Source organism: Enoplosus armatus, chromosome 21 (assembly GCF_043641665.1).
Source record: "Enoplosus armatus isolate fEnoArm2 chromosome 21, fEnoArm2.hap1, whole genome shotgun sequence".
Classification (NCBI taxonomy): domain Eukaryota; kingdom Metazoa; phylum Chordata; class Actinopteri; order Centrarchiformes; family Enoplosidae; genus Enoplosus; species Enoplosus armatus.
In genome coordinates, this window is record NC_092200.1 from 15,093,842 (window position 1) to 15,112,953 (window position 19,112).

A 19,112-nucleotide genomic window follows, 5' to 3' on the forward strand; every position below is an offset into this window, starting at 1 on the left:
CTAAACACAGTGATGACTGAGGACAGAATAGGGAAAAAACACCAGTGTAAATACGGCTGTAATCAGTCTTCACAATAAACTTCCTGTCCTGACTGAGCAGAGAGAAAATAAACTAGGAGATGCTCAGAAAATGAGAGTAAACACCACGCAATAAATCAGTGATGTCACAGACCACTTTGCTGCCTCCATGATTTCCTTAGTCTTTCCTTTCCATTAGAACAATGGAGATTTCTAGAGTTTCTAGACTCAAGTGGAGCAGATATTTTAAAATAGAAAACCTACCGTCTTCAGTTACTGAGCTTTATTGTAAGACTTTGTTTTGAAAGTTTCTCTTGTGAATCGTGTCTTTGTAACAGAAGTAGAAGAAGAGATTTCTGGATGAACCAAAAGTTGGGAACTATTTTTGGAATCAGAAAACCGGCCCCAAACTGTATCCCCACCAACTCTATAACCAGGCCTTTCCATATATGTGCCACTTAATGAAAACTGAAGAGCACCCACCTAAACAACACCTACAAAATACTAAGATGCTCCTCAGTAGCTATTACGCATTGCATCCAGGTCTTTTGGAAACAGTTGTCAGAGAAGTATACTGTGCTACAAAACTACCAATTACCCACCTCAAAACTTTCTTCAGCATTTCTCCTGTTTGACAGAAATAAACTGTCTTGATCATGACCAGTAACCAATACTTCAGGGTGACTGAAACGCGATTTTTCAGTCCAAACACCTTAAACATGCCACTGAACAAGTTACTGTTATTCAAGGGGTCCAATAGTATGTTCCTCTATCCAGCAAAAGGAGAACTTGACAGAGAAATACATCCAACGTAAAAATTCCTCTCTCAGACTCAGGTACAGGAAGTGTTAAGGCTCTGTTGGAAGGGTGCAAAAAACAGGATTTTGACGGGGTCCAATGTCCATAGGGCCCTGGGAGCCTCTTTCAACGCCAGCCCAGCTACTGTAGCCACCACCATTCAAAGAACGCAACTCTCTTATGCAGTTACATCTCCTCCTCTGCTGTCCGACCCCTACCCCCAACAGGACATCCTGAGGCTTGCTGGAATACAATGCCAGTACTCGCTCAGGCCCCAACCACTGGTCCAAACGTGGAAGTTACATCATCGGAGAAAAATGGTATTGTTTCACTGGAAAAGCACAACACTATCGAAACACTCGTCAGCTGCAAAGTCCTATGCTTTTCTTCCAATAAAGAATAATGTGAAGGTGTAGCAACCTGGCATGCGACTGAATGAAGGATCACAGGTGACAAAACTCTGTATGAACATGTATTTGATCGAGTGTTGGGGTGTACCTTAGAGTGCAATGACGTAGAAATGCAATACAATCTCTACTAGAAAAATGTACATTATTGTCTTATTTGTACAATCAAACAGTACACTTTTAATCTGTTTCTTAACATTAAAATTAATGACAGAACAAAACAACCTCCTGGTCACATGACACACTTCCATAAATAGTAGCTTGACAAAATTGCATATCTTCAACAGCTTTTAGATTTGGTAGTGAAAAAATATTACATATAAGTGTACAGCTGATATCACCTTGTCACTGTGGGATGGTCAAGAGGTGAACAATTCTGGCCACCTAGTGGCAGAAAAGATGTCACAGCATGCTTCAATGCACATAATCATTAAAAGACCAGATAATAACAGCTACTGTAAATGCTGTCTGTTAATTTGCTATTTATCAAAGGCACTTGTTCAGAGATATCATAAACACTGTTGCCCTTAAACCAGTTGCTATTAATAAGCTGAAAATTTTAATCTACATTCTTAAGAATCCTTCCACCCATCAATTTAATATTAGTAAGAGGCTAAATCAAAGGCTTCTATAGAACAACCATTAAGCTGTCAAATCTAAGGCTTCCTTATTGAAAAGGTCCTATTCTGCGTGCCTCTATTGGGCATCAACAAGTTTGAATGCCATACAAATAGCAAAGTTACTGCATGAAAGATGGGACTTGCATGCATCTAATAATTGTTTATGGCACACTCATTTGGAATGAGTCCACACACATGCACACGAGTGTGTGCATGTGTGTGGACTCATTCCAAATATTTCAGTGAAGGTAAGCTACATTCATATGCAGAGCCTCCTCTTGCTTTGTTCACTCCACCATGTCACCATTCCTTATTAAGTGAAAGCTTTACAAAAAGCTATGCAGCCCCTCTATGGCCCTCTTTGCAATGCAAATTGAGACGAGGTATACTCAGGGGATTCTTGTGTGTCGGCCAAGTTAAGAATTGACCTGCATGCCAGATCATAATCTCAGAGAATGAGGGATTGAATAGGATTCCTCAGTGTAGTTCCCTCTGAACTGGCAGACAAAGCACAAAGGACACCCGCTTCTCCCTGCCTCTTGAATCAGGTATCTGACTCCCAAATATTATTTTCTTACTCTCTGTATGGGGTTTGAAACACATGCTGCTGCATTCAAAGCACTTGTGTGACTTCTGAAGAGCTGCATTGCTTTGAAGCTATACGAAAAACTTGGGAACTGGGAAGTTCTTTTTAAGACTTGGGGAGACAGTGTGAGAGAGAGGACACAGTAATAGTGGATGTCCAGTAGATAAAACAGTCAAGGGAGGAGGGGGGATTAGATAAGCAGAGACAGAAAACAGACCAAAGAAAGAGTGGAGGAGTAGCTGGTATGTTTTACAGGAAAGCTGTGAGTTACGCGTGTGCATGTGTGTTTAAGGGAGATCTGGTCATCACAGCTCACCTTTGACTGTGGCGATGACGGTTCCAGCTGTACTGAGGATGTCCACCGAGTTGAGGCTCTGGTGTTTGCTGATAATAGCCTTCAGGACTCGCAGCAGCTCCCCGAGACGCTCGTGGACCGCCTGATGGAGGCAGTCCTGGTGCTCTGGAAAATTGCAAAGACACTTTTACTGTGACAATTAATGTATATTCCTTCCCTGTATCACAATGCTTTCACTCCTTCATGCTTTGATTTTCATTTAAGTTACATTCAATTATTATACTGCATGTAGACGACATCACAATGTGATAACAGGCACTTTTAGTGAAGCCTCATTGTTTTGACTTAGGATATTATCTACTACTTAGGACAAGCCCTTACAGTAGATACCACTGCAAATGTGAAAGCTGGATGTGGATTCTGGACTAGACTTGTACTTTAGCTGCCATTAAAAAAATAAATAAAGACTGCATACAATGTATATAAGCAAAATGAAAAAGGTCAATTCAAGGAACAACTGCAATTTAGCATTTCAAAGAACTTATTAGTCCTACCTATCATGTCATGTTGGGATTTTGGAAAGGTATTTCAACCATCAACCTCAATTAACCATTCAACGTGATGGCATTGGTAAAGACAGTAAAAACATTTACAGTGTCTACTGGATATCAAGCACTGAAATCTCATTGACAGCTACTACATTATACATTAGCCTTGTTAACCTTTCACCAATAAGTCGTTCATTCTTCCTCTGCAACAGAACATGCTATGTAGATCCTAGAAAAACGTTTTCAGGTACTATTTTATTATATGAATGTTGTTTTCAGTCTGAAGAAACACTTAACAATTAACAATTTATCATGTGCTACAAAACCTGAGCAGACTGGGCCTAGAACCTAGCTATTTAAAAATCTCCCTACTTTAAATGAATGGAGCAACCTCACTGGAAACAGGATTACTACATGACATACCAGCTTTGTTGGTGGTTGAAAGACTGACCACAGCAGCCATGTCAGACTCCTGTCATCCATTCACAGCAGTTATAGTAGACACTGCAATCAATGGTCTGTCTAGGCAACTAGACCATAAAGCACAGATGGCAGATGGATTGGACACATCTCAGCAAGCCAACACATAGAACTAAAATGGTGCTAAACTGACAGCCAAGTGCACAAATAAACAACAGTGTTAACAGCTAGTCAGTTAACCAAAGAGAACATGGCATCTCAGGTATGTGGTTCCGTGTGCTAGATGTGACTTTACTAACAGTGAGTCACCACCATTTACAAAGGGACAAAATGCCCTTTGCTATCAAGTAACCTTGATAATGTGCTCTTGGAATTGTCGAGGAATGAGAAAGTGTAAATGAGTACATGAACCACGGCTAAGGTGTTCTTTTTACTACTTATTGGAAACATACTGAGTACTACCGGGTAGTGTGACAGGGTACTGACAGAGCTGCCATGGGTGGCTTTCCCAAAGACGACTGATACAAGAGGGAATTGGGGTGGTAAAGGGGGACGCATCCGACTGCTCCTCTTTCTGACACACATAATTGGCATTGTGACTAAAATATGTTCCGGTCCTAGGCCTGTAATCACACTAAATACCTAGTAGGCTGCTCGGCAGGTTGTTTTTATTTCATGCTTTAAATGTGATTATCAGAGTCACGTGTACAAAGAAGTTTATTCTTGGTCATATATACTTGCAACTTCCTAGTAAATACAGGTTTAAAAAAAAATAAAACACACACACACACACACACACACACACACACACACACAGAGAATGGATACAGGCAGTCAAAGCCACATTTTGTGCTGACGATCACCCCTGGATTACCCCTTCATTGAAGGGGGGATCAGAAAGACTTTAGCTGTCTCCCATTTTTTCTTTTATTCATTAGCCCTCTATTTTGGAGTGGGACAAATAGTGCCGCCAGTGGGGCTAATAATGCTGGGTCTGTGTGGCCGCCATGACAATGCTAGCTGAGGCCTGACCCGGAAATCCAGCCAACTGACCAGCAGGTGACAAGTTCACATTGACCAACAGGTCACAACATCACAACAATAATCAAACAACCAGATAAAGCACTTAAAAACAACAAAATATCTGTCAACTACAGAGGACCACACTTGTATGTGTGTCTCATTGGACTCAGCGGCCATAGTGTGCCAAATGGCCATGCATGCTGCTGCTTTACTGACATCTTAAATGCAGCCAATCAGCACATCCTGCTATTCAACAATGGGCCACTTAACATAAACCCAAAGATCTGGAGTGATTGGGTAAGGTGCAACAACTCTGGGAAATAACACCGCAAGGAGGTCAAGACGTAATTCCAGGTGAGCGTCAAGCACTTGCAAAAGATCCACACACAAACAAATCAACTCGGCAAACAGAACACTTGAAAACCCAGACGCACCAAAACGATTACATAAGACAAGCACAAATCTGAGGCTGTTCCAGTACCACATGAACTATTCCATGCCAACATGCCCTGTTGCTTCTAGCTCACCAAAAGTTTCTCCACAGGACCTGGAGAGTCCTATCCTTTACCATAGCAACCACTTTCATCCATCTTCATCAGATGTCATGCACAGCTCCGTCTAGTGCCAAGGACCTAGTGGTTTTTGATGACGAAAGCCTCTCGTCCTTTTGTTTCCACTGCCCAACTCCTCAAGAGGCAGGAAAAGGGCCAGCGGTGTGCTTCTGGCACAACCACACATCAAACTGAGACTCAATACCTCTATACAATCAATGCACATCGGCGTACAGAGAAGGTCATTCTCTTTGTTGGTAGCCTGGATTACCATGTCATTGTAAATGACTGTATCTGTACAATCCTGAGTAAACGATTAAGTAGAACCGTGCCAAGTGATTTTGTAGTGGTACAACTGATGTACTCTTTCCCATCACAAACCTTTTGAATGGTGGTGTTCCCCATTTAATATGGCACAAATTAAAGAAAATCTTCAATCAAAATACTTGACAGGAAAGTCCGCCTTTACAAAAAACACATTGTGTAGAACAACAAAAAACATCAGAAACATTTACCAGTATCTTAGATTTAAAAAAAAAAAAAAAAAAAATATATATATATATATATATATATATATATATATATATATATATATATATATATATATATATATATATATATATATATATATATACATAATATTTTCCTTTAACTTTTTTTTCAATGCATATCCTTTACTGTTAATAGAACCCAGTCTTCCCAAAAGACTTTATCTCTCAAAACCTTATACAGCGACCCCAACCAACAATAATTTTCATTTACAATGAGCCGCTTCAACCTTTAAGCCCTTAATTGGTCCTGGTCAGTTTAGATCCCATTTATGGACATTATCCTTTCAATGACAAAATACACACAATGGCCAAAATCATCCCCACACAGGCTATACACTCCATTCATCGACCAAGTAACTGAATCCCGAGTCCTGGAGGCATCATGCCTGGGCAAGCTGGAGTTTTATTAAGGACGAGCCTAAACCCTGAATGCCCATGGGACAGAGGGTCTTCCTTTGCAAAGCTCCATGGGCTTCAATCTTCAATGGTGGTTGTGTGGCCTATTGGACCATCCTAAATGGAGGCTAATTAGCGAGACATTATGGTTGCGTCCACCAGCCCAGCAGGACACAGGATAATGTACAGAGACTGATTATTTAACCCCTCAACTGCCATTCTGGGCGAAACACAAAGAGAAGAAGACTCGTTCCCACCAGGGAGGGCCAGTTAAAGGAACATCTGAGTAGTGCATTTTGTTTCAGGAGTGTCTTGTTTAAGATGGGAAAGAAAGTTTGGAAAGGAGAATTTAGAAAACAGAAGGTGTTTAAATTTGCAAATATTACTCATCTGAAAAATGGCAAAAAAACAAGGAGCTGGAAAGATCATTCCGTTTTCCCTTGGGAAGATCACTGAGTTTTGCGTGAGGACTTGTTTGAGTGCCGAAAACTCACTATTGTCCCTGGGGCCACTAGCAAACAGAGGGACTGGTCGCCTCAGGGCCTGCCACATGAAGCATTTATGGAACAATAAATCACAACGGCAGCTTTTCACTTTTCACAGGAAAGAAGGTTTGGAGTGTGTGTGTATGTGTCTTTGTCCATGTGTGATGGTTAGCGGTGGAAGGATTGTAAGGAGTGATGGGGAGGAGTTTTGGTGGGTATGGGGGGTTGTGTGTTATTTGGTGTAGTACTCTCCCTTGGGATTTGTCCCAAATTTACCCCTGCACCCCACTTCCCTGCTTCAGTGGGGGTTATGAGAGAAGGAGAGAGTGAGAGACATTCCTGGGCATAATAAGCCCTGGTGAATGAAGGCTACAGGGGGATCAGACTCTGATCCTGATGAGAAGGAGGCCGCGGATCAGGAGCTGCTCTGAGGCTGCCAGTAACACATTGCCAGGTTTTTACTTCATTAGCGTCATGGAAACCCAACATTCCAGCCTCTTGTTTGGGAGTGGGGACGGGAGTTGCAGGAGCGAGGGGTGGAGGGGGATCCATAATGAAAACATTGTCGGATCACTCACCATCGAGATGACACCTCAATACCAAAACATTGTGATGCCCTTTTGCAGCAGAGACTCCGACATTGCATGTTATAGACCTACAATATACAGACATAAGGCCATAGACTCCCATTTGATAACCTTGTGTCCTGAGGATCGGGTATATAAAGAATATCATATTTGTTGATTTGTCTACACAGTATGTGGGGAGGCAATATTGGTGAGCATGAAACCTGTAGCCATAGCAATATTCCCTAGCTGGGACATTTGTGAATCAGTATTCTCCACTTTGTAGGTTCCCCTACACTCCCTGACCCCCAGGTCACTACAGTGTTTTTTATGTTAAATGATTTCTTTGGTAACTCACCAAAGTGCAAGCCCATATGCAGATCCAATGTTAACCTGCAGGGTCAACCTTGGTTATTAGCGTAACTGTGCAGTTTTAACACACAGTAGAGTTGGATCCTATGGTGTCACGTAACACACTCGGAAAGAGCTTTTTCCATTCTGAGTTGTAATATGCACAATACCCAAACATTGTGCAAGGCAAATAAAAAGGGCCACACCTGGAATATACTTACCTAGATTTACATGTGCAAAGGGTTTTTGCAGCAAGTCTTTATACTCTTGGTTATTTTTGTTTGAGTGCAACCAAACTGACACATCTATTAAAGAGAGACAGAAGGATATTTAGGTAAGGAGAACAAACTTGTACTTGGGGAGAGTCAAACTATTTTATACTTAAGCATTTAGGTTTGTAATACTTAACATTTGCTCACAATGTAGCCTACAGACTACCATACAAGAAAGTAAATTTTCAAAAAAAAAAAAAAAAAAAATACGCTGATGCTTTTTCTTGATATGCACCATAAGGAAACTCACTTAGCATCAATGGCTTAACTCTTTGAAGCACAAAACTTCCACTAGGGCCTGGCACAATATGACTTGGCAACATTCCTTTTGCTCTGACCCTAGCTATGCTCAGTCATGCATTGCAAATCATGGGAGCAATGTATTATTTATGCTTCAAAACATTTGAGGGAACGGAGGGGTGCTCATTGCCACAAAGCAAGTGTGAAATCACTAAACATGTCACAACTGGGTCTGCGGAGGTCCGATCAAATGGAAGCAGCTCATGGCAGAGGGGGCTAAATAGGATGTCGGACAGGCTAGCCATGACCAATGTCAATCAAAACCTCTCAATGTGTCCTATTGAGTCAGACCACAGCTGGACATTCCAGCTACTCACCCTTAAATAACCAACTAGGACTCTGTAGTGGCACTTGTTTCAAAGAAATTGTGCATTCATCGAAAGCTATGGTAAGGTTAGGTTTCAAGGGGCTCTGTTGAGACTTGCCCCCTTCTTCAAAAGACAAGCAATGAAATGGGGGTCTAATAATCAATCACTGTGTGACTCAATAACCTTTGTTTTGTTCAAATGAATTCTTCTTTAATTGGCTAGGGTGAAATGCCACATTCTTTCACGTAACCCTCTCGCCAGTACCACATCTTTAATAGGGTATTTTTGCGCAATGCTAAAAATGACCCCATCGTTTCAATCTATTTGCCCGACTATAAGGGGGTTGCAAAATGGGTCCACTTAACCTTTAACATTTGGGAAGGGTCACTGCAATGGGTGGCCCATACATCCCTTGATATCCCCCTCCCAAACATACTTCCTGTGGTCAGTGGCCCTGGTCCACCTCTGTCGACAGACCACCGGCGGTCCACTCTACGGATTAGCAGATTACATGCAGCTGGTAAAAGGCAGGGGAACTTTGCCTTCCCAGACTGCTATGCTCATTCTGAGGCATTCCCTGTTGCTTCACCTTTGAAGCTCTTTTTCCCCAAGACTGCATGCACAAAGAGCTGGCGTTTAAAAAAGAGCCCTAGGCTAGACACACAGCACCTTCCACCTAGGTAGGGGGCTTTTATGTTCCCACTCTGCAGGCTACTGCCTTTGTCAGGCTTGTTAGCTGTTAGCTCAGGAAACCAAAAGTGAATGAAAAATGATGCTCAATGAAGGCTGAAGATAGGAAATGACATTACGTTTGACTACTAGAGAGGAACACAAACACAAGATACAAGTACATATTGCTAAATCCAGTAACAAAGATCCAATAAGGAATTGACAATTATCCTAAAATCCAAGGATGAACTGGTAAAATGTTCCAAGATCTTTTTCTAGTCAACAGAGAAGTTTACCCTTGGATATTTCTCTCTTTAGTCCTTCGCATATAAATGAGATACCCAGTGTGGAGTGAAGAATTTGTTTTTCCCCCTCCTTCATTTCTCTTTGGAGCTGTCTGTCACAGTGAGGAAAGACAGGCAACCTTTCTCTCTGGATATCCCCCCACATCACCACCACCACCGCCTACTGTTGATGCAAAGCTCTGAAGGCTGGCATTCCAACTATGCTTTCTTTAAGAGAAACTGCAAATCCCCCCCACCGTGCAACCTCTAGCTGGCAGCCAAACTGGTCAGGCATTAGGCTGAAGAGACTACAGTTGCTTCCCAAGCTGTGTAATGAGAGGCAAAGGAACATCAGCAGGCCAGAGAGCTGGGAGAGCTGTCCAACAAGTACAAAGATGGGCCCCTTTAGTACACCTGTCAAGGGGCAGAACTGGGAGGTGAGGGGGCTGAGGTTGGGGGGCAAACACAGCATTGAGAACAAGAGGACACTGTTTAGCTTTACTAGCATCCTAATCCTGAGAGAATGGGCTTTGTGCGATAGTGAAATGTACTAAATTCATTTTTTTTCTAATTCCAAGTATCTCTCAACTTTGGGCAACATAAAGGGTTGAAGGAAGATTCATTTTTGTTTTTCATGCATACAGCTAGAACATTGCTGATTATAAAAAGGGAAATGGGACAAATATATTTACCATTTTAAGGATATGTTAAGTTGGAAGATAAAGAAAAACATCTGAAGAAAAACAAGGGCTTCTGTGCGCACAAGGCACTGTTTTGTATCTTACCATAGTAAGAATTAACAGCTTGAGGCCTTGCATGGGGTTGAAGGCATTTGGGGCTGTGGAGGCAATGCTGATCTTCACCTGCCTGTCTTGTCAAAGGTACAAAACATTATAATTCTAAGGGGCCTCCTGCATATATGGGCCTCATCTCCATTCATTGCTAGTTATGAAATATGGAGATTTAGAAGCTCTGGAATTCCTTCCTAACAACTGATTAGATGAAAAGACACTATTTGTTCTAGGGAAGCCATTATCAGTTTGGAGAAGCCGATTCAAGAGCGATACCGGTATTGTTGCTTGTGTGGCGTATGCTTTGGCAAGTTCAATCACACCCCAATAGCTCCACTTTCCTCCCCTGCCCTTTCTACACTCCAATGGGACCTAATTTGAGTCTCACAAGACAGGGCAGACCCCAATTGGTCCTGGCTATGCTTCACGCTGTTTACCTCGACATCAAACAGGGTCTCTGTTCCTTTCACTGAGCACAGCAACTGAGTTCCTAAAGTTACAGAATGTTGTGGACAAAGACAGTGGCTGGTTATCCTTCTCTCTCCCATCAGCTCTGTTGGCCTTTAACAAGTTATGAGCTGTACCCAGCATGGGGCTGACCCAGTCACATGTGAGCATGCCCTAAGGTTGGTTCTGGCAGAAAAACAAGGCCAATTATGTTCAGTATAGCCCTCGCTACACAAGGTATCACCACGACACCTGATGCCGAAAGAAGAAGAAACTGATTTAAAAAAAAAATAAAAAATTTTAAAAATCAGTGAATAATATTTATAACTGTTTATCAAAATCTCACTCAAAGACTAGTGAATAAGGAGGCTGGGATACCTGTGCATTGCCGCACAGTCAGTGCTTGTGTTGTTTGAACAGGCCAGGAGGTTTTCGAAATGACAAGAACAACATGCTAAAACCCATTACTTATCTTGTTGAAGCTGAAACTGAAATAAGCACCTGTCATCTGCAGCATCTAACCAGTTCACTATGTCTGGCTCTTCCATACAAATCATCCCTTGCAAAGCTGACTCGCCAAATTTCAACAATACACAGTGACAATGAATAGACGGCCGACTTACCTCTCACCACATAGACATGCTCTTAAATAACAAAGCACATAGACTTAAGGAGATCAGGCCGGTCCATGTTATTTTGCTTCTTGATATGGGGATTTGTAATCTACAGCCACTTTGCTGATCTAAGAATGGGTTAGACTTTGTTTTAAGCACAATGCATGTTTTGTGTTCTCCAATTCATATCCAGAAAAATCTGTATCTTCCACAAAGTCATTATATTCAATCTTTGACGACCAGTTGTTGAATAACAACAGGAAGAACAAGAGGCAGAGTAGCAATTTTGACTGCTGGCATTTTTGTTCATTTATTATACATATACTATACCTAATCAACTTGTGTTGCAAAAAATTACCCATGACAATTTTTCAAATCAAGGTTTCAACTGAAAAGATCATACATTTTGCATCCCTACTAGTGGATGTATCTAATTGAAATGTCTGTATTAGTGGATGAATAATTTGCACCACACGTTTAAAAGTGCAGGATGTCAAATGAATGCCGACTTGCCTCATTCTAAATGACTTTATTCCAATGCAGGGGTACAGGCTGCAGATTCAAGGGCTACTTAAGCTTTTTCAGAGGATAAACTTGCCATCTTTGTTTCCTTAAAGCCTTAATCCAAGAAGGGCGAGGGGGGGTCTTCTCATCACACAACCAAATGGGTGTTGGTTAAATCTGCCATCTTTATTCTGAGTTATATATGAAAGAATACTGAAGAATACTGCCATCTTCAAAATCCCTATTACTTTACAGTTAGACAAAAAGCTTCCACTGTATATAGCCTCTACGAAGCCTCCAGCACAAAGTTTTTAAAGTACAGCCCCTCATCAGAGCCCACTATCCTTGGCTTCCCCGTGGGAGCTTCATCTTAGTGTGTGGCAGACATCGACAGCCTCCTGGAACAAAGCTGCCCCAGCAAAAACAGTGCCCATAACCATAAATCTTACCAGAGGGAAGGAAGACCAGAGACACACAGAGAGGGAGCTCCCTTGGGTTACAACTTGAAAACAACTTACAAATCTTCAAGTGCAGTTGGGCTATTACACTTGACAAGCCAGCATGGTTTTGCCACCTGTAGACAGCGTGCCAATATTGCACGTATTGTGCATTGCCAAAGGATTTTAAGCTGGTGGTGCTCTGTACAGTATATGATTTCATGTTTTGTTTCCTCAGGCAGAGGGGATAAAGAGACCTGCCATATGTCACAATGTTCTGCATGCAATGCACTTTAATCCCAACCCTAGTACCGCATCAACTAATGACCATAGCTGTGCTTTTAAACAAGATCACCCAAAACAATTAAGTTAATGTAATAAATCCTGTTAGGCAGCTTAGTTAGCACGATATGTGTACGGTCTGATTAAATCGAGATCTTTGGAAAATTGTATTTAGGAACCAGACTCCCAAACCATGAATGTAACTTGATCTTCAAGAGACAACTTTAAAGTAAGGAAGGCTAGTTGTCTTGTGCTTGCAATAATTTACAGTGGCTTTAACATATGGGCACAGTAAAAAGAACCATAAAAGGAAGTTTTGGGGGGCAAGAAGAAGCTTGCAATGCTTTAGAGTGGATCCCAGACCCAGTGGGATAGACTGTCTAAACAGAGCACAGTTACAGCCATTAAGAAAGCCTGGAATGGTTAGTGAAAAGCCCAAGTAGGGCTAATTTTAGGCTGGTATTTCACAAGGGGTGATTTAGAATACAAAGCACTAAAATAGCATTTAGGTTTTCTCTGAGGACCCAGACCAGAATCATTTTCCCACAAAGCTTCAGCATCATGGCAGAATACTCAACTGGCTTCCCAAAAAGAAAGAAAAGGCACTTGTTTTCCCACATCCTCACAGCATACTTCAACTAAAGGCACAACATGAAGCCAAAATGCAACTTGGTGAAGTTAAGTTTAACATCAATACAACCATTGTATCATTTCCTTTACTGTCAATGGCTCTCAAAACAAAACTCAATGGAGTGGTCAGGTGCATGACAGTGTATCACTAAACATTACACAACAGCTGCGGTACATTTTTAGTTTGGACCTGTTAATCATTAAAGCCCAGAACCCACATTCACTGTGAGGAGAGAGACTCTAAACCCCATACTGATTAACCGAGGACACATGCTTATGACTCAAAGCAAAACACACAGCTGACATTAGGAGGGGGGGGGGGCATACGAGTCATACATTAACACTGACAAATTAAAACTGTGACTAATGATGATGGAGCTTTGACAAAACCTTGCTTTCATGCATGCTTAACGCACAGCCATCCTTCCCAGAGAGAATGCCTGGGATTGTGCAATATTTAGTTACGGTTCCTTTGGCAGGATGGCCTAGTGGCCGCAACCAGTTTGGATAGTTTGACATTTATGTGCTGCATTGAAAATTGACTTGGATTCACTTAAATAATGGATGATTGAATACATGATTTTACAACAAATGAATGTCACACTGTCAGCGCATGTTTCAAATCACAACTGCTGCTTTAGAGACTGGAAAGCAACAAGTGGGTGGTTGCTCTATAGGTACACGGCTGTGATTTTACTTCATTTTAAGATATCCCAAGGGAAGGTGTTAGTGGTGACAATGTATCTGTGCAAAAGCTATTAACACACAAGAAAAAAATCATCCACTGTCTGACAGCTGCAAAATAACAAGGAGCTGACTGAGTTAAAAGGGAACAGCATTAAGTTGTTAAATTGAAGAATCCCATTTTCAACGTGAGAGCAATCTTACGAACAGACCGATCCAGATGCAAAAGATTTAGATAACTGTTCATAGTACACATGTATACGTGTAGCTTTCCTGTAACACCCTGTTCTCCTCAGCCTCGCTGAGTCAATAGCTTGCTGGTGCAATTTTCATTCTTAAGCAGCTGACGCACAAAATTGGCCATCATTCTGCTTGGCAGCGTTGGAGCGTGAAAACACTGATGACACACCTGTCGCAGTCAGGCAGGCGGCCACAACAATACACCCTCGCTCCTAAAATAGATGATGACATGCGCGACAATCATCTGCAGAGCTGCTGCAAAACACAGCGACTCCAAAAACAGTGCTGGGAGTCTGTTGTTTGCTGAATGAAGACATGCTAGGGCCAAATGTTTGTTCCGCCTAATCTTATGATGGAGAGCTTCAGGGGCCCCATTCACCGTCGCAAACACAAAAGGCCCACGGGGACCACATCCACAGCTCATCTGGTCCCCAAACGTCCTCGGTGACCCCAGTTAAGACCAACCCTGAAAATAATAATCCCCTCCAATTACTGACATGTCCCTTCACAAGTGGCCACTGGACAAGGTCACAACCTTAAAGCAGAACGTAAACATCTGTCACACTGTGGAGATGCTGCGAAGAGACTTCAACACTGACCTGATAATAACAATAAAAAGGCATGTAAACAATTTCTTCTCAGGCAGTAGTAAAAAAAAACTAAACTCAGTCATGCGTCATTGACTCTAACCACAACTGAACAGCCACGTTATAATTACCATTTAAGGTTGATGTGCATTGCAAGAAAAATAAACCTTTTTTTATAAATAAAACATTCTTAATGGAATTGGCTGAAGAACCCCCCCAGGGACCAATCCCACAGGCCGCAGCTATTCTTGACTTGGGAAAGTATCATTTCTGAAAAAGCTGCCAGTTAGCAGCAGCATGCTAGTCTGGAGATGCCTCCTGGGACAATGGGTGTCAGACTCACACCGTTGGCTGTGAATGCAGGCACTGTTGCGAGGGGTGCAAGGCTCTAAGCTGAATATTGCTCTTGACTATTGACTACAAAAAAAGGAGGGTTCACATAGGTTTCAGTGAGTGGCCAGGGTAATGAGAGGTTTGAACTATTGTTAAGCGCTGTAGAGACAATATGGCCATAAATTACAGGGGGATTTAAATCACAACCAATCACAGCACAAGTCAGTGACTCCCAACAATCTGTTAGCAAGCTCGGCTAACGCCCTAGGGTGCTAAACCTTAACAATGACACTTTGAAGAGGTTTTATTGATGACAAACCATCTCGATAAGACCAACAAAATAAAACCCAAAGACCTCAATGTGTTCGCATGGGGTCAAGTGTGTCCCAATGTGAAATCACTGATTTATCAGACTTCACTTTTTTTCCCCCTGGAGTTTGAAATGACTGTGGAGGCACAACGGTCTCTTTGCTACTTTCCTCAACAGCGGAGAGGTCTGTTTTCCACACTGTAATCAGCCTATTTCCCCAAATCTGCCCTTTCCTGTATTTAGCCAAAATAAGCCCTCTAATGGGAATACTTTGCTTTACAATCACGTGTTGGCATCTCAGGGACTGCATCTGCATAATTGAGCTTGTGCTCACTGGACCTCTAAATTGTGTGCAGTTACATTAGCAGCAGAGTGTTCTTCATGAGAACATTTGATGTTATAAACCTGTACTCGGTCTGTGCAATGGAGAGAGTGGAGAGGAGAGAACACAGATTATAAACCGGTTTCTTAAGGACAAGCAGCAAGGGCAAAATGTATAGTATGACAGCAATGCAGCCTTGTTACATAGCAAGAACCTGTGCCCGCACGCTGTGTGTTGATCACCTTTCATCTGCTATTAAACAGACCAAAACTGTATCTGTGGTGGATTACGCTGGACTAAGTCAGAAACTGCAGAAGAAAATGCAGAGGGCATATTTCTTATTTAAAATCAAGCCTCATTCTGCTCCATAAAGATGCAGACAGCGACCTCTTGCACATGATGATTTACTGCTTTGATCCTTGGCATGTTGATAGGTCACTGAAAAAGTCTCTCAAGCCTAAAAAAGTGCTTGCTGCAAGTCCTACTCTCTATAGACCATGTCCAGCCGGGTCAAGCACCTTTACTGACCTCTCCAGACGTAAAACAAAAGCCTGGGATTCCTTTTTCCAGGGCTTGGGTGCCATGACACAGTGGTAATGGGGGCGAAAAGGACACCACCACCACGTGCACCACTACATGCACTTTCGCCTCGTCTTATTTAGACCTTCCTTACCAGGTCTGCAGATTAACAAATGTGGATCTGATCTAAAAGCCAATGGCGAACATACCAAGTCAGGAATGTAATAACCCACCACCCACACAAATATACACAGTCCCACAGACAGGAGTACGTCTGAGGCGCGTCTCTAAACGTCTCTATGCTTTGGAAATGATCTTTTTAACCACTGACCAAGAATTAGAGGGAACATGGATTTTTTTTTATGCTCAGGGTAAAGAAGTCCTTATTATATTATGTTAAAATCTTTTTTTCAGGGTACTCTTACCGATGTCAGAATTTGTGGTAAGCAACCTTGCCTTGACCTGAAGATTTATTTTCTGCTAAATGCTCACTGTGAAGTCATTTATCAAACCCTTCATTAACCGTTTTTAAGAGAGACCAGTAAATGCACTTTTTTGTATTGTCTACTTTACAGAAGAAACAAGAAGGGCAAGAACCAAACTACAAGTGAGATAAGGCTGGTTGACTGACCGTGCAGCCAAGGCCACAGCGGGACAAAACAGGTAGGCAGACCTGGGACTGTGTACATTGTGGTGAAAGCAACAGTGTGTACACAAGAGTTGACTGGCAGCTTCGGCCCGTTATAAATCCCTTTGGCTGTGCAACACTGTTCCGTTCCACCCCCCCACACCACACACATTTTTAAAGGACATACGAGTGTTTATGAGAAAATCTGAAATCAGAGAGTGCAGGGTTTAACCACACTGACGTCTTCATGTCATCACAAGAAACAGGGAAACAAGAAGTCATGGCTGATACGTGGAAGTACTCTTAACTTATTGAAAAGCCCACATTCACAATTGTTGTGGCAACAAATCATTAACAGGTTACCTCCAAAGACACTTCAGCAGATACAGCTCAAGTTAGTATATGAATCTGTCAGTGTGAATAGAACTGATTAATTATGGCAGGTGAGAGACATCAGTGCCTCAAGAAAGTTGTGCCGGCCACTTTTTATCATCAGCACAAAACTACAAAAACAGTGTGTATTGTGCTACATGTCCCTTAATGCCAGTGTTCACTCTTTCCAAACATACCTTTGGAGTTGAAAACTTCTTTGAGTTGTAGAAGCACATCAGCGAACTTGCGCACGTCGCTGACCAGCTGCATAATGTAGTTCGGGTCGGAGGAGGGGGCATCAGGGCTGTCCGAGCTCACCGAGCCGCTCTTGGAGAGCCTGCTGGCTGAACCCAAGCTGGAGCTGGAGAGTCGGGAGATGCCTAGAGAGAGTTTGGTTCCACCACTGCCGCCGCCGCCGCCGCCACTACCACCTCCTGATCCTCCACCACTACTCTGGCGCAGCATGGCAGCCAGCATGTCTTATTGGTCCGGTAGCCCTCAGGCCTGATGACTGTTAACCCGCTGTTCAGCTCCGGTCTCAGACCTAGCACTGCACCATAACAGGGATGAAGGATGCTGCCAAGGAGAGACGAGAACCATTTGAAAAACCACGACATCACTGATCACTGTTACCACCTGGGTTTCAGCAGCACATCCGCCCTGACAGCAACAGGCAAACGTGGACTATTCTTCACCCTGCCGCAGTTTTACCATCAACCTCTTTCATGAAACGGGCTGTCTCTGCCGTTTGTTGACAACATTCAACATTGAAATGAACAATAAGGAATCAGCAGGGAGTTTGAATGGTGCTAAATTAGTTTCTCTTGATCTTAATGCAGCAATGTTACAAATTACAAATGACCCAAAACACACTGACAGAGCAAACCAGGCTCTAACTGTGAGGTACACTGGGCATAGTGGACATGGACGTTAGAAATACATCATATATTCAATGAATAGATACATCTGAAGTTTGTGATGACAGCTGTCACACTATTTCCCTTTCTATAGGAATCTACAGCTTCTGTGGCCGCGCTCGATGTTACAACTCATGTAAACATGTGCTGCACTTTGATTCAATGGTCAGTCAGTCACGTTTATTTGTCACATCTAATCATATATTAAAAAAAAAAGGTACAATCACAGTGAAATGCAAGTGAAACATTCAGAATGGTGTCCAATGTTATACAGCTAGACGTCTTAAATACAGGAGATTATCTTCAGCCCCGTTAAAACTGTGGAATCATTAAGGTCGATTAGTTCATTCGGCATCCACAAAATCTCCACAGCAACACTTCCTGTCATAAAATCTCTCCACTTCTGTAAGCAGTTGTGACTGCCGGGTCACCGTTTGCGTTCAGCGTTAGTTATTTTAGGAGAGTGACTCCAAGAACAATCTCAAATCTGGGATTTTGTGGAAGTCAGACACGCGTTAAAGGTTTAAAGTCATTTCCCCTCCAGAACAAGACACGTTAGGCAAAAGGCAGCAGTTTGCGGGCATTTCACTGTGAAAAGTGCCCAGCTAACTTAGCTCACTTCACTTCTCCTCTTTCTGAAAATGTTACAATTATTTATCGGAAGGAATTCGCTTTTGTAGCGAACTAACGAGCCCAAAACAAAGGTTACAAATTAAAAAAAACTAAGTTACACACCTGCCGTTGGGTCCTGAAACATTTCAACCGGAAAAGATCCTGGAGAAGTGACCGCCGGCCAGTCTTGAGAAAGACACATTAATCCACCACCAGTGATAGCGCTGCTGTCGGTGCCTCTCAGCCGGACCCCAGAGCCTCACTGCCCGGCTCAGCTCCACTGTGTTGAATCGCCTCCTCTCTCCATGTGATGTAGGCTGTGACTTGTGATTAGAGTGTGTGTGTGTGTGTGTTTGTGTGTGTGTGTTGGGGATTTCGTGTAGAGTCCTCCCTTAACAACAGGTGTCTGGAGTTAAAGTGTCAAGAAAACCACAA

The 19,112-nt window shown here is 42.5% G+C and overlaps 1 protein-coding gene across 1 annotated transcript in view; it reads right to left on the reverse strand.

Annotated features, from left to right (window-relative positions):
- arhgap29a (Rho GTPase activating protein 29a) overlaps positions 1-17,625 on the reverse strand; it is a 33,749-nt gene extending 16,124 nt beyond the window's left edge. Inside the window, exons 1-2 of the mRNA XM_070927952.1 lie at positions 17,346-17,625; positions 2,746-2,889 (exon numbers count right to left, since the gene is read on the reverse strand). Coding sequence (XP_070784053.1) covers positions 2,746-2,889; positions 17,346-17,625 — 424 coding nt within the window. The remainder of the gene's footprint in view (positions 1-2,745; positions 2,890-17,345) is intronic.
- Between the last annotated feature and the right edge of the window lie 1,487 nt (positions 17,626-19,112).